Source organism: Temnothorax americanus, unplaced genomic scaffold, assembly GCF_048541705.1.
Source record: "Temnothorax americanus isolate GAGA-0224 unplaced genomic scaffold, ASM4854170v1 Scaffold27, whole genome shotgun sequence".
Lineage (NCBI taxonomy): Eukaryota > Metazoa > Arthropoda > Insecta > Hymenoptera > Formicidae > Temnothorax > Temnothorax americanus.
In genome coordinates, this window is record NW_027509411.1 from 2,925,075 (window position 1) to 2,942,254 (window position 17,180).

At 40.3% G+C, this 17,180-nt stretch overlaps 1 protein-coding gene across 1 annotated transcript in view; it reads left to right on the top strand.

The window, feature by feature from the left end:
- The window catches only part of LOC143899394 (intraflagellar transport protein 80 homolog), a 279,705-nt gene that overhangs the window by 149,828 nt on the left and 112,697 nt on the right, over positions 1–17,180 (top strand). The window contains exon 5 of the mRNA XM_077409653.1: positions 1,530–1,778. Coding sequence (XP_077265779.1) covers positions 1,530–1,778 — 249 coding nt within the window. The remainder of the gene's footprint in view (positions 1–1,529; positions 1,779–17,180) is intronic.

A 17,180-nucleotide genomic window follows, 5' to 3' on the forward strand; every position in this document is an offset into this window, starting at 1 on the left:
AGCAAGTAGGATGGAGGAGAAGCTCCTCATGACCTCCTCCGATGATGAGGAGAAAGGCAAGAAGAGAGAGTGGGCCAAAGACAAATAGAGAAGAGCGGGACGGGAAGGAAGGAGGCTGAAGGACGGAGTTGCGGCGGAAACGAAGGAAGAAGAAGGGTGAAGAGGATTACGGGGAGGGTGGGTAAATGTTCCGTGAGGTCGCAAATGGCCAGGCATGGGGAAAAGAAAGAATAAATGTAAGAGGTTTGGGTACGTTTCTCATAAAAACGCCTTGTAAACCTTACGGGGAAATACAATAAATACATACATATAGTAACTACGATGATATCGTATAAGTTACTACAGAAGTATAATACTCTCGTAAACGTAAACTACTATTAATAATTAAAATCACTCAACTTCTTGATCACTCAACTCAATTCACAAAACATGGAATTCTTCACATGTATTTATACGAAACGAATATAAGAAACATAAAACTCACCAACTGTCAATCAACATTATCAACAACGACGTTAACGATCGCCGCATATATTACAAAACGAAATGTCACCGCACACGCGGAGAAGAAGTAATACATAATGTTATATGTATATAAACGTAAACTATTATAATTCCTGTCACATGCACTTAATCGCGTAAAAGAGTCACGGTCTCGCTTCGCGTCGTATAATAATAGGATAATTACATGTAAATAAAACAATTACCTTGAATCAGAAACAATATTAATCGTCGCGTCGCGTAAAGAGTCACGGTCGGTATCGCTCCGCGCGTACTTGACGCAAGACACACACGTATACATATGTATGTACATACATATATATCGATACATATCGAAACTGGCGATACTAGCGCCGCCAGCCGCCAGTGTCGAAAAAGTGAAAGTGACATTTCTCTGATATATATACATATATGTTATATATATACATGTTTTATATTGAGATGAGAGCGGTCGACCTAGACGTATCTTAATAAAATTTTCATCACATTTGGACTTTGCGTCGCAATATCTCCGCTCGTAGGGCACGTAGCGGAAAAATAAAAACACACCCTCCCCCCCTAGTCGACCCCAAGCTATCGATCAAGCCTACTTAGAACTTGATCCGTTCACTCGTTACTCGTTATCGAGATCTCAACATCTCGGGTACTCGCAACTCGTGCGTTCGCGTAAATGAGTCACGATGCGTCTCGTTCCGCGCGTATTTGGCGCGAAACATTGCCGTGTCTCTTGATAAAAAAAAAAATTATGTCTGAAAAAATCAAAGAGGCACACTGTGCCACAACCAACAACGTAGGGCTACGTCAACTGTCCGTCGCTGAATAATTTAAAGATGTAGAGAGATAGTGTCATGAAATAGTAATAGTTGACATAGTTCTACGTTGGTTGTGGCACAGTTGCTACTGTGCCTTTTTGATTTTTTGTTCTAGAAATTTTCCGATCTACTCTTGTATTTTACAAATATTTTTAGTAGTATTATATTATATTTAACAAGTATATATATTTACATAAATTTTTTGTACAATAATAGGAGATTGGAATGGGATAATTATGAAGCCACATTGATAAGAAGAAAAGTAATCGAAGTTAGAGAAGTCGCCAATGAAGTTCGTGAAGTACTGGAAATTTCTGATCGTGTTGTGCACCTCGAATTTGGCTTCAATCATTTAGTCGTCATCACACCCATGCAGTGCCATGTGTACTCTGTGACAAATTGGAATACACCGACGATATTTAACTTAAAGAGAAGTATCATCTCTGCTGTATTTCTTGCAGAAAAGTAAGTTATTAAATGTATAATTCCAAATAACACATACAATGGATCAAAAAAGTATTTGCACACCCAGTTTTCTTACAATAACTTTATTCGAAGGAATAATACATAAGTACGAATTGTATCCATAAAGCAATTTATTATATACAGTATATGTAATAAGTTACTTATGGACACAATTCCTAATTATGTATTATTTTTTCGAATAAAGTTATTGTAAGAAATCTGGGTGTGCAAATATTTTTTTTGATCCACTGCAGAGTAATTGAATAGTTGAACAAACTTACCTAGTGAAGTTCGACTTTAATTATGCTCCTGTCTCGTCCGGATAGATAATCCCTCCCCCCCTGGCCCCTTCTGGTCAGATCTGGTCAACGGAGCATAATTAGAGTCAAACTTTACTAGGTAAGTTTGTTCAACTATTCAATTATGTCCGTCTCGTCCGGATGGATATATAAGTGTAGATATTTAACGTTCATTGTCAGATTTGTGAGAAAATTTATATATGTATAAAACAAACTATACATAAATACATATACATGTGTAGATGAACATTCTTAAAATCATCTAGACATCTGCGTGTAAGCAAAAAACAAAATTAATATTCTGATGACCTCGTAAACATTTTAACTAAAAATGCTGAACACAAATAAAATAATAAGGAAGAATAACCGCTTAAAAAACTAAAGACTATTGAGAATCGCGGTCTGAAGCGAGACGGTCTCTATTATGGGACGGTTATAAGAACGGGCGAAGACCTCAGAAGATCTGGTCCAGCCCGCGGTACGACGAATCTTCTCCACACTAATGCCCCTGCCTGCAGCGAAAAAAGCAGAGGCGTATCGTGTGGAGTGGGCTGAAAAAACGGACGTATTAACTTCTGCAGCCTCTAATTTGGATTTCATCCAACGCCCTAAGGTTTGTGAAGATACTGCTTTATGTGGGAGACGATAAGAGATAAAGAGCGCCCCGCAGCCTTCTTGTCGAACCTCGCGCGTGAGCTCGAGATAGAACCTTACTAAGAAGAAAACACAGAGCTCAGGTCTGTCCGGAAAAGGTTTGAATGTTAGTAAAGGCTGGAATCGTCCGATTCCTGAAGTCTTTAACTCAGCCGGAATCCTGATTACTAACATGTCCGACAGGACAATATTGGAGACCTGAATGGCCGCTAATGTCTGCATTTTTTAGGCCGTTGTAAGAGCCATTAAAGTCACTAATTTGTCCAACACCTTTTCGCGAGTTAAACCCTCACATGACTAAACAAGGTTGCCAAGTAAGTTAACACTGGGGATGGATCCCAGACAAAATCGTATCGCGGGCGCTGAGGCTTCAAGGCTGCGACCTCTTTCAAAAATCTTCTCACCAGAGCATGGAAGCCCACCTCGTCAGGTGAAAGAAGAGAAACTGCCGAGCGATAAGTATTTAAAGCAGAGTAAGATTACCTAATATTCGGTAACAGAGAGGATAAAAGAGGAGTGCTCTAAGGTCCACTCAGTTTCTACAGAAACGATTTTAGATTCCGCATCGGCCACGATATTTTGCGCCGAGAGAATATATGCTGCATAGATAAAAAAATTTCGGACTGCGCACCAGCACTAGATCTGTCTTGCCAGGTCGGATAAGTGGGGGAATCTAACCGATCCCATTCGATTGACGTAGGACAAGGCAGTAGTATTATCCACTCTTAATAGGATATTACAATTCTCCAAATGAGAAGCAAAATATCTGAGAGCATGGAAGACAGCCAACAGTGCCAAATAGTTGATGTGGTTGCGTTTTTCGTCTTCTGACCAGAAACCATGCGTTCGATTATCGTTACAGGCAGCCCCCCAACCTGATAGTGAGACATCTGAAAAAATTTCAAGCTCAAAGCGGCTTGATCTATTGCGTTATGTTGAAACCTGTCTGGGAACACGGACTTCCACCGTAACAAATCTTTTTGAATCAAAGAAGGAAAAACCATCCTGACCTCAAAATTTCTTTCTGCCGCTGAGAGTGCTAAGAACTTTTCCCTCTCTAGGGTTTTAGTATGTAAAATCCCGTATTGGACAACGGGACATACTGATAAGACTTGCCAAATCACGGATCTTGCACGATTTTTTCTCTAAAAAATCCATTGTCCTGTGAAGAAGTTTCTCTCTTTTGTCGTCAGGAATAGAAATCGCAAAACGATCCGTATCAAAATTAAGGCCTAAAAAGCGACGCGATCTCGAAGGAGAAAGAACGCTCTTACGTTTATTGATAATAAAGCTTAACGAAGATAGAAGATTTCAAGTTGCAGCCACATTCTCTAACGCTTGCTTGCGGGAAGAAGCAATGAGTAAAAAATCATCCAAATAAACAACCGACAAAAAACCCTTTTTTCTAAAATAATGAACTACTGGTTTTAAAACTTTGGTAGAAATATACGGTGCGGAAGCAAGACCAAAAGGAAAGGCTTTAAATTGAAAAGTCTGATTTTTAAAACGAAAACGGAGAAACTTCCTATCATCTTGATGAATCGGCAGGAGCAGGTAAGCATCCTCTAGATCTATAGATGCAAAAAAATCTCCCGGTGATAGAAGCTGGACCACGGTCTTCCAATCCTGCATTCTAAAGTGTGGGGCGACAATGAAGTTATTGAGTAACATTCAGGATAAATCTCCAACCTCCTGACGACTTCTGGATGACAAAATAAGAAGACAGAAATTGATCTTCAGAAACTCGAACGCGCTTAACCGTCCCGATATCACAAAGTCTGTTAATCTCTTGTTGCAAACCTGTTATTCCAAATCTGTCAAAAAAACGGGAGGTTCATTAACCTGACAAGGAGGGTGCCGACTGAAGGGTAGTCTATAATTCGAGATAGCCTGCAGGACCACCGCATCTGTGGTAATCTGCCTCCACTGAGGGAGAAAATTAGAGAGGCGGCCCCCAATCCGTACCTGATCGCTACTTAACGCCTCCTCGAACGGGACCTGTGCCGATGGGCTGACTGGCAACTGCTGCTCGCATACCTCGACGTCCCTGCCCTGGGTGTCGCCGATAATTTTCTGTTCGTTGCAGGGACGCGGGGGCTTCCCGACCTGGCAGGCGTTACCTGTGCTGGTTGTTTAATAGGCTGATGCGTGTTCTTCGATACCACCGAGTTTTAGCAATACTCTTAAAAGACTTCTCCATGGTAGATGCTTTCTTTAAGGATGTATGTGTTGTACAATACCAGCAAAAAGTGATTAAAATTTGAAAACTGCAGATGTTTTAGGTTTATATCGTTTAAAATATAAAATAAATAAATTTATATTACATAAGAAGTTCAACTATCGTAAAATAACATGATTTTTAACGTCTTCAAGAAAGGGAATATTTATAATTAATATTTTTTGTAATTAACGACAAAAACTTTTGGTCTTAAAAATGCCCTGAAATCAACTCCAAAAAACAAAAAAACGAATAATATATAAGACGATTTTCGGTTACTCTCTCTCTATATATATATATATGTATATATATATATATATATATATATATATATATATATATACAGGGTGTCAAAAATAAAAGTATATATATATATGTAGGTCCGAAAGTATGTTCCGGGACTTTTATTTTTGATATCGGTATATTCCGGGACATTTGGCAGTTTCCAGGACTGTCCTGGAAAAAATTGATGTCCTACGGCAATTTTTGGAACAGTTTTTTGAATCTGATTACATATATATGCGTTATATTCCAGGACTGTACATTTCAAAAAACGTAAACAGTCTTGGAACATACCTCTGGACCTACACATATATATATAGGTATCGAATAATTTAAATATATATTTAATATAAAAGTATAATAAGTTATATATATTTAATTAATAATTTTAAAACAAAATGTAAACCTAAATATACCATTTAATGCCGACTTTAAATATGGCAACACCGCATTATTTTCTACGTTGGCATTACTGCCTGTCACCTTTCAAGCGCGGAAAGTATATAAATATACATATTAAGTGCTTTAAATTTCGTTATTTTCGAGGTTATTTTAAAATGCCGAAAAATGTTAAATATTGTTGGAAGGGGAAATGGGTATCAGAAATTATATACGTACAAGAAGCGCATAAAACAAAGCGAAAACCGTTTACATTAAAACGCAAAATCAAAAAGTGCCGACGATATAGTAAATGACTTTCTGGAAGGACGTCGCATTATCGAACTTGCTGATTTTGCAAAGCAAATGTGGTGTGTATCTTGCAAAGAAGCACTTTCGCTTGAATATATTGAAAACGAGATACGAAAAGGATTGGGATCAACATTGTTAGTGAGATACGTCACAAATGTTTACTGTTAAATACTGTAAGAACAAGTAAACAGCATGTTAGTACAGATGGACATACATCCCGGTTTGACGTAAATTCAAAGGCAGTTATTAGTAAATATTGCATTATTTTTAACTTAATGTTCAATCTTGAATAAACATATTTGACATGTTTTACATACGAGTATTTGTATTTGTATTATAGACATGTATTATTATGAATGTATATGTTGGAAACATATAATTAATTTATTGCTTCTTCATACAGGAAGCTTTGTTTTCGTAAAAAAAATTTTTTTTTAGTTGCTTTTGCCAATGTGTTCAGAATGTTCTAAAACGTCGAAAAATCGCTATTTTAAAAAATGTCGGTATGTGTGTATGTGTGTATGTGTGTATGTGTGTATGTGTGTATGTGTGTATGTATGTGCCAAATTTACCAAAATGTCTATAACTCCAGAACTAATTAACCAAATCTTAACGAATTGTATATGAAATAGGAGTAGAATTAGTAAATGTTTACAATTAGGGCCCCACCTCCGATGACCTTGAACTTGACATATGTTGTCAAGGTCACCCTCCTGAGTGACCTTCAGAAGGTTTTAGTCAGGGGTTGCTTCTTATTAAAAAGTTATAAACAAAAAAAGTTTGACTCTCACGCGAGACGAATTATTACATAGGTTCGTGGCGCGCTTTACAAGCTCGTTTATTGTATACAAAATATCTGCTTAAAGCAAGGCATACACACGTATGTGTGTGCCCTGCTTTATAGAAGTTGTGATTTTTGTTAAAGCACACACACACACGTGTGTATGCCCTGCTTTATAGAAGTTGTGATTTTGTTGTGTGATTTCGAGCTTGTAAAGCGCGCCACGAACCTATGTAACAACTCGTCTCGCGTGAAAAATGTGTAACGGCCTGACTTTATCAAACGCGGACTGGTGTGCGGGATCAGGAGTCCGATGACAGGCCCAGAGACAATAATCAATTTAGTGAGACATGCAGTAGTTTATTCACAGTTTAATTATATACCCGAAATGACGCGATATATACAACGAAAGGGCAGTGCAGGTGCACTCGATAACGGACGTGGTAGCCCGCTATTCGGCGGACTCGGTATACCCGAAGCGGGATGTTAGCGCGGTATGTGCGCAGGGACGGACAGAACGTGGTATATACAACGAAGAGGTAGTGCGGATGCACTTGATGACGAACGCGGTATCGTTTATTCGACGGGCTCGGTCTATTACATAGACGTATTACATATAGGCGGACGCGGTATATTTACAGGTAGTGCCTTTGCACTTGATAACGACGCGGTATTTATGAACGAACGCGGTATCGTTACATAGACGTATTACACGGGCTCGGTATATTACCTAGACGTATTACATGTAGGCGGACGCGGTATATTTACAGGTAGTGCCTTTGCACTTGATAACGGCGCGGTATTTAACAACGAACGCGGTATCGTTACATAGACGTATTACACGGGCTCGGTATATTACCTAGACCTAGACGTATTACATGTAGGCGGACGCGGTATAATGCCTGGAGGCTCGCGGATGTCGCGGTATCGCGATGATATGCGTGCGGGAACGCGTAGCGTAGGAAGATTTCCGGAGCCCCGGGGCGGCGGCAGCGAGAGCCCTCGTTGCGAAGCCGAGCGCGCTCGACCCCGCGTAACCATGCCTTCGGGGTTAAGAGAACTCTCAGTCGAGGCTCGGAGCACCGGACCTCGTTTGGTGTGTTCCCTGGGAGTCGAGATAGGTTTCGTCTGGAAGAAGCGGAGCTTTTTGACGAAGTCCCTTTTTCTCGCCGGAGCGGCGGTTTATATACCCGCCCGACGCGGCTGCCGTCGTCGCTCGTCGGGAAGCACTGGTGCCGCGCTTGGCCCGCGCGCACGGTGCGTTTGAAATCATATTTAAAATGTGGGCGCACCGCGCCCTGGTCTTCGCCCGACTGGTCGTCGGTCGGGCGGCATCCGGCGGTCGTTAGCCGGGAACGATGCTTAGCGCACGGGGTGCATCGTTACAAGTGTATGCGTGAACTATTTCGACATATATATTAGTCATTTATGCCTTTCAATACTCAAAATAACTGCTATATTTTTCAAACTTTTTTTGTTTATAACTTTTTAATAAGAAGCGACTCCCGACTAAAACCTTCTGAAGGTCACTCAGGATGGTGACCTTGACAACATATGTCAAGGTCAAGGTCATCGGAGGTGGGGCCCTAATTGTAAACATTTACCGTAGAATTTTCCGAGGAGTACTATAGAGTGTATAGTTTTTCGTTATCTATTTTTTGACCTGAAAACAGGTCTGTTGTCATATATAATAAGATCAAGTCAAATATGATTACATAAAGATATGTTCATATCGCGCCAAATTTTGGATCTGATTAGGTATATATAATTATATAAAATTTATATAAAATTAGATCTTTTCATATTAATAATACTAGCGTTTCGGCCCGCGCTTTGCGCGGGCCTCAAAGCTGGCGCGTGGACCTCAAAGCTAGGAAACTATAGATCTATAAAGGCTTAGACCCGGAGGACACATGTAATAAAACACGCAAATAAGTGCTAGTGTATATTTACATTTAACGCCAATAGATTTCCGCATCACCCTTGAGGTACTATTGTAAATGTGTTTATTTAGTGGTTTCCCCAGTAGGCCTATTCCACTATAAATAAAAATAGCTGTACCACTATAAATAAAACTTTTGGTACCAATATTGAGGGAATCAATCGCAATTTACTTTTTTGACATTTTAAAACGTACCTCGTACTGCACACTTACACTCATACTAAAAATTAATTATTATTTGTAAAATTACTTTTACAATTTTAATATTTATAATTTTTCATGGAATTTATTTAAAAATTTTTAAATATATATTTTATTAACATTTTAATTATTATATTATTTATTTATACAATTTTATAATTTTTCAATTTATAAAATTTCTCTGTATATTACATTTTTGGTAAAACATTTTTTACTTCTTTCTATTAGATGTCCTTGATTGCTTAATTCATCAATCTTAATTTTTACACTTTCCTTTCTGGTTGCTCTAGAAAATGCCACATAAAGTTAACCATGAGCAAATACAGGATGTGGCAAATAAATCCTAATTTTTTCTAAACTTTGTCTTTGTGATTTATTGATTGTCATAGCAAATGACACTCGAATAGGAAACTGTCTTCGTTTAAACTTAAATGGCAGTTCCAAATCACTTGTAATTAAATCTATCTTTGGAATAAAGACAATCTGTCCTCGATCAGGACCAGTTAGAACCTCTGCATAAATTAGATTATTTTTCAAATTAGTAACAATAAATCTTGTGCCATTACAGAGTCCTTTTTTAGTATTTAAATTTCTTAATAGGATTATTGTAGCACTGACTTTTATTTTAAGTCGATAAACTGGCATTCCAGAAGGTGTCAGAGAGTTTAAAAACTCAGTTGGAAAATTCAATTGCTTTTGTGGATCATCACTTACAATAGAGTCAATTGAGAGGTACTCTTTTTCTTCTCCTTCCATTAGACAAAGGATTTCGTCATTAATTTTGAATATATTCTCATTCTTAGGACAAAGAATCGTTCGATCTGGATTTTCTTTAATCTGTTCCATGGTGATTCTATCACCAAAAATTTCAGCAATAAGAGATTCTTTTGATATAAAATTCTGGGGAATTTCAATTGTATCGAGATGTAGTCTATCCGTATTTGATAATTTACCATCTTCGAGTTGCACTAGCCAATTTGCAAATTCTTTTTCTTCCCCAGTTCTCATATTTTGCTTTAGTTTAACCTGAGTTACATTCCTCCATATAGAATTGTATTTTACAGTCGACTCAATTATGGCTGCTTTCTGTGCATGTGGCACTACGGGAAGATTTTGTCTAAAATCTCCTGCAAATAAAATTACTTTTCTTCCAAATGGTCGAGGATTCTTCACTAAATCTCTTAAAAGTTTATCAACCGCTGTTAAAGCATGTCCAACAGTCATGCTCACCTTATCCCATATGATTAGTTTGGCAATGATCAGTTCTCGTGCAGCTTGAGAATTTCCTCTGATATTAGATTTAGCACTATCATCAATTGGAATTGAAAGCTTGAATAGGGAGTAAAGTTCTTCCTCCTTTTAGAAGTGTTGCTGTAAATCCAGTCGAGGCACATGAAAGAACTATCTCGTTTCTTCCTCGAATAACACTTAGAAATGTGTTAAATAAGTAGGTTTTACCACTTCCTGCAAACCCGTTTTATCTTCACTTAAACCCGAAATTTTCGTAGCTGGATCGGAGTTTCTCCTTCGCAGCTCAAGAGTCGTAATCGCGTTAGATTTCATGCGTTTACCGGGCTGCTGCACCTTGTATGTAGCTTCATTCTTGTTCATGGGCCAATCCGTAACGGACCGAGAAGCAGTCTCGTGTGGATAATCTTTTCGAGACCATTCGTCGTTTTATTCAAGTCGCTTTCCTTAATCGTACCAAGAAGCAGATTTTGCGTTTCCGTGTTAGCTTCGACTACGCTCTCGCCCATAGATCGACACTGAACCTTTCTCGAAGGTCTATTTCGTCTTGCGTTTCTCACCGGCACGTCTGGCTCGTATTTCTCCTTCGAACGTAGTTCGACTCGAGGCCGCCCGGTGACGTGCCGGGCCCTTCTTCCATTTGCCCTCCTCCTAATATTTACCATTACTAAATTCTTTGTTTTCTCTTCTAGCTATTTCATTACCATTTTGTATTTCATATCCATTTGATTCATTCACATTTTCCGTTTTATTCAGTTTCATTTCATCCATGCTGATATCTATAATTATAAATAGATCTTTTTATATCTATAAATATATTTATCTATATATATAAGTATAAGTATATTTACTAAAATAGGGAGAAGGAAAGAAGTATATATTTACTAAAATAGGGAGAAAAAAAGAATAAAGAGATATATAAACTGAAAGAAGAAATAAATATTATTTAGTATTTACCATTTCTAGATTCTTCGATTTCTCTTTTACTTATTTCACTCATGCTGTTTGTGTTGCCATTTTCTAATGCACTCTGTTGATTTATTTCACCACTGATAACACTTTGTACTTTATGTCCATTTGTTTCACTTATAATCACATTTTTCATATCCATGATGACATTTATTACATTCGGTTTTATTTCATTTGATGAAATTTAACATGTGAAACCAGCTACTTATGTATATAGTCAATTATTATAAAATGACACGTAAAATTATAAAATGACTCACGTAAAAAATATAAACTATATCACCTTTAAGGAGTGATTTTAGCAAAATTTAGGCTTAATGAATAAATTATGTGTGCGCGCGTGTATGTGTGTGTCAGCATATACAATTCTTTGAGATTCAGTCAATTATTTCCAGAAAAATTGGAAAAATTTCATAACCGGTTTCCAAAAACCGGTCTTAATCGCTCGCGACAGTCACGAATTGAAGTGACTGGTTAATTCCCGAAAAATTTGAAAAATTTTTGATACCGGCTTCCAAAAAGATTGGTAACAAAAAATTATACACTTTATAGCACTCCCCGGAAAATTCTACCCGTTTCATATATAATTCTTTTAAATTTGGTCAATTATTTCCCAAAAAATTAGAAAAGTCGGTATCCAGAAAATTGGTAGCAAAAAATTGGCCGCGACATTTTCATCCCCGGGAAATTCTACCCCTATTTCATATACTTTTGGTAAAAATTTGGTCCACTAACGAATGAGTAGTTCGCGTACATACAGACAGACAGACAGACGACGCGACTTATATATATAGATATTTTTACATCTGACCATCTTATACCCATTTTTTCTCGGGCATATTATGCACAGTAAAATTTTTTGACTAATTATATTTATTTCTATCCTTATAAATACATCAATAGGATTTTTATTTATTATTATGTTTTTCCATATGGTATAAAATAAATTATTAAATAAAACTTTTATTTAAAGACAAATATTTTTTTATAAAATATAATTTATGCTTTTATGCAAAATTGATAGCAAATTTGCAAGTATTTCTTAATATATAGGGTGCTGAAAATATTCTGGAATCATGAATATTTCGAAAACAACATATAAAAAAAAATGTTAAAGATAAAAGTTGTTTGTTGCTAAAAGATTCCGAGTAAAAATCATATTATAAGATCATATGTAATTGGCTATATATAATTAGATCCGTTTGACGCAATATGATTTTATGTAATCAACTGTGATCATATGTAATCAGATATGATATTGTTGCGCTCCGCGGCTCGCTTTTGCACACTTGCACACACTTGCGACCGCGCTCACGCACCCCCGGGAAACGCAGAGAAATAATAACGCAGGGTTCAAGAAAAGCTCTCAATGGGTTTATTCGCTAACTCAATTCAGATACAGAACCGCAGCGAGCACGTCCGTTCGGGGTGACAGCTCAGCTCAGAAATCAAACAACGATCTGTCAACAACTCGTTGTTAGGGACCGCTTTTCGACTTCCATGCGAAGACGGCTAGATTCAGCCTGAATCTACCGAACGTTACGACGCGGATGCAACAATATGATTTAATGTAATATTAGTTCAATCTTTGATTGTATATCATAACGGTCGTATAATTCTCGTATTATTGTTTATTGTATTTAATCAAATATAAATATATATAAACATATAGTTATTTACAATCATAGATGAAAATCTCCTATTATGGATGTTATAGTGTACGATTTCTCAAAAGTCCGCGAATTAGTACTACCAATTGCCGTCCTTCCTAATACGGCATCGCGACATCACTCACTCTCTGCTTTTCCGCTGTGTCCGTTACGCTGTGTCCGTTACGCTTTGTAAACATCGCTGAACTGGTGTACGCTGAAATATAAGCTTTATCACAGATATTATCATCTCTGCACTCATCCATCCGATTCCATCCTAACAATGGAGACACCACATCTATTTTGTGTGATTATCAAAAGTCTATGGGTAGAATGGAAAAATGAAGTAGGTCATTTTGAAGAGAATTTAATGACCTTTAAGATGCTAAAATGTAAAATTTAATTTAAGTATTAATTTTTCTGAAAATTAGAAAAATGTAATAAATGAACTTTATGCAAAATCGAAAAAGTGTATTCCTAATATGAGATACCTTAAGAAATCGCTAATAAAATTCAAAATACATTGGTATTGCAATTAGAAAATTTCATTTATTGTCTCTAAAATACAAATGTAATGGCAAAGCTTATTTGTAATAATCGCAAAATCACTTATACTCAATATTTCCAGCGCAGCCAGTATGAGCATGCGATCACCATCAGCACACTTTTATAAGTTCGTACGAACCTTCCCTTAACTTTAACATAGTATTTTCCTTCTTTTTATTACTGTACAATAATTACTGTACATTTCTTCATACTTTAGCAACGATTGTCACCCTGAATATCTCATATTGCAGACCCCACGCTTTGCGGTTTCGCGATCACCAAATCTATTCTCTACAATTAAGCAAGTCAACATATCCTGTATTTTTCTATTAATACGACCTTACTCTATCGCTGCAAAACTCATTGTCAAATATTTATTTATTATACAATATAATAAACAAGATTCAAAGTCTTACCTTTATGGAACTTGACAATATCCAAATTCACAATTTCGATATTTGTAACGAGTGCATGCACGATCGAACAATGAATTTTCTACTAAATAGGTTTTACATCAAGGGCAATAAGTTCATGGTGGAACCAACAAATAGAACCTATTAGTTTAGCAAAAACCCCGCTATCGCATATTAGGAGTTTATCTCATAAAGTTTGTCTGTGGTGGGCCTCAATGACAAGCCCCGTGAAGTGTGACTCGCCGGCAGGATCACGGGGTGCTTCGCATTCAAGGCGAAAAGAGCGTTCTTCAGGCGGCCGCCGACTTGCAGGAAGCCTTGTTTGTCCTGAAAAAGACTTAACTTGGTCAGGCAGCTATGAGACGGCAGTGGTTCTCCCTTCCGGATTGTCTCCAGCTCCGCCTGAAAGTGAAAGTCGCCTGTACGACTCGCAGCCAACACTGGCGAGCCTCCTCGAGATCCACAGCTCCGAGTGTCAGCGGAATTGCGGCCTCCGGAATTTTCAACCGCCCAGAGCGAGCTAGCCAGCGACGGCACTAGGCGGTGACCCTCAGCAAGCGCAGGAGTGACGAGTGCCCCGTAAGCAGCGGAGACTCGTCGATCGCCGCGGCGAATGTCGCCGCGGCGTGAGCAAGCGTTCGTCGCTTAAGAAGGTCGTCTGGAGCGTGACCGGGGCAAGTTAGCCCAGCAGGTCAAACAACCGTGCCGTAAGCGAGAGCGCCGTTCGCCTCGAGAACGTCTCGACTCGGAGCAGCTGAGTAGAAAATGCGAAGCAATCGTCGTGAGGGTGCCATCACAGTCCCAGGGTAAGATGACTCTCGCATGGCTGCCAGCCCCGGGGTTCCTGTTGTAGTCGGTCTTCCACAGGTAGATCTTCGAGCAGCGATTCCTCGTTCGCGGACCGCCGTATAGATCTGCATAAGTTGCCGTTGAATTTCCTTGGCCGCCTTAAGAGTAGCCGTACCCGACAAGACGTCATCCATGTACGTCTCTTCTTCCAAGACGGCCGCGCCGAGCGGCCACTTTGCTCTCTCATTGGCAGCGAGCTGATGCAGAGATTGAATTGCCAAGAAGAGAACGCATTTCAAGCCGTATGTGACTGTATTCAGCCAGAGATCCTGAATCTCCTCGCTAGGGTCGTTCCGCCACACGATTCTCTGCATGTCCCTGTCCTCAGGGTTAACCTCTACCTGCCGGTACATTTTTTCCATATCTGTGGCAAAGACAAAACAATGTCGACGCCAATTTATAATAATAATTATTAGAGTCGGCAAAAGATTCGGTCCAGCCATCAAATGTTGGTTGAGAAATGCTCCGGATGGTGGTCGAACCATTGAAAACAACCCTCAGCTTGGTTGTGGTGCTCGATTCACGCGTCACGCCGTGATGCGACAGATAGCAACGCAGCTTGTCATTCACGTCCGCGACAAAAGGAATCGGCGTCATGTGCCTCAGCTCGGCGTACTGACGCATGAAGTCGCGGTGTAACGCATGGAAAGAGGGGTCCCGCGCGAACCTCCTCTCCATGTGTTTCAACACACGCACGGCTACGCGACGCGTGTCCGAGAGATCAGGCAAAGGGCTCACTACAGGAAGACGCACGACGTAACGACCGGAGAAATTGCATCTGTGTGTGCGAGCGAAATGATCCGCGCACTCCTGATCTCTTTTACTGAGAGCCACACTTGTCGACGGAATCTCATCCTGTTCTCAGAAACGGCGAACCATGTCCGCCAGATCCTTCTCGACCCGGCATTGGAAGGCCTGTGCAAAATGGCCAGAGCTCGATTCACCGAAAGAACCCGAGATTATCCAGCCCAGCTTTGTATTCTGGGCGACGGGTTTGCCATCGCCACCTTTGCGAAGTCCGTGACGGAGGATGGCCGCGTAGACGTCGGCTCCGAGAAGTACGTCGATCGCATCGGACGCGGAGTAGTCCGGATCCGCCAGACACGGCCTTTCGCCGTGCACGTCTTTTGTCCGCCGATCCCGAAGACCGAAATCGAAACGGGCGATCGCGGAAGTTTTAACTGCTGTGCGAGTCTCTCGGAAATCATCGAGATATCAGAATCCTGGTCGACCAAAGCACGCGCGAGATGTCAGACGTCGAAGTGGTCGGCGAAGCAAACGCGAGCGGTGGCGAGGAGCACGGCCACCAGCTTAACGGGAGCTCCGCGTACCACGTACGAAATCTTTGCGACCTCGGTTTTGCGGCACGCGTCGTGGATCGAAGAATGGTGACGGACACCGCACGCCGAGCAGTCCTTCTTCACGACGCACTCGCTCATTTTGTGTCGACCGAGACAGTTTAAGCATAGACTTTTTTCTTCGACAAACTGACGTCGCTCTAGAGCCGTCTTCTTTTTATACTCGTCGCAAAACATTAAAATGTGCTCTTTAGTACAGAACGGACAGCAGCCACGCTTGGCTTCGGACTTGCCCTCCTGTTTACGCGCAAGATGACTGCGAGCCGATTTCGCCGTTCCGTTCCCCGATTTATTCGCGGCACCGTCCGCCTTAACAGGCAGCATCGATTCCAACCCGTGCAATCGGCGGTCGAGAAATTATTCCAGTTTTAAATACGTCGGCGGGTCGTTGAAATCACTTATTAATATCTCTCACTCGCGACGCGAACGCGGATCAAGGAGTTCGACGGCGAGGTATACGAACAAGTTCTTGGAGCAACTCACGGGTCGGCCGATACCGTCCAGCAAACTGACGGTTGCCTTTACGCCGTGGAATATCTTGTGCAATTCGACCGCAAACTCGCTCTTAATTTTCGGCAAGGAGATGAAATTTGCGATATATGCGCGCACTAGCAATTGTTTGTTCTCGTAATAAGAACTAAGAATGTTCCACGCGCGCTCGTAATTCTCGCCGGTAGTCGTAACGTTACGAATGAGCAATTCAGCCTCACCTTTTAAGCAGGTCTTGAGATAATATATGTAAATTCTCTACCTGCGTCGTAGACGAGTCCTTGCCGACGATAGACAGGAACAGGCCGAAACGATGGCCAGTCCTCGTACTTCCCCGTGAAATGTGGCAGCTGAATGCGAGGTAGCGTAGTGCGAGGAGTCGCCGTCGTAGCCTCCTGACCATCAGCAGACGTGGACGCGGCGCTTTCCTTTGCTTTTAGCGACCGTACGAAGTCCAGATAGATGCCCTTCTGATGCAGATAAACTTCCTTAGCGAGAGCGAAAACGTCTTGCTTGACGTAGTCAAGCTCCTTGATTTTCTCTCAAGGCGATGAGAATATTATCTCATGCTGGGCTTCAAATTTAGCCCAGTTTGTCTCCAGTCCTTGGAGACGAGCCTCAGCAACCCCCAAGGTGACTTTGGTGGCTCCCGTCTTTTTCAAATTATTGTAAGCACGCGAAATGCGGCCGTGCAGCTCGGTTTGCGAGCAAATAAAAGTGTATCGATAAGCATTGTTCTTAGACGGTCACTCGAAGCACGAGAATCTTACCTGAATCCCCACTCACACACTTCGCGAACACCGATCACGGAAGA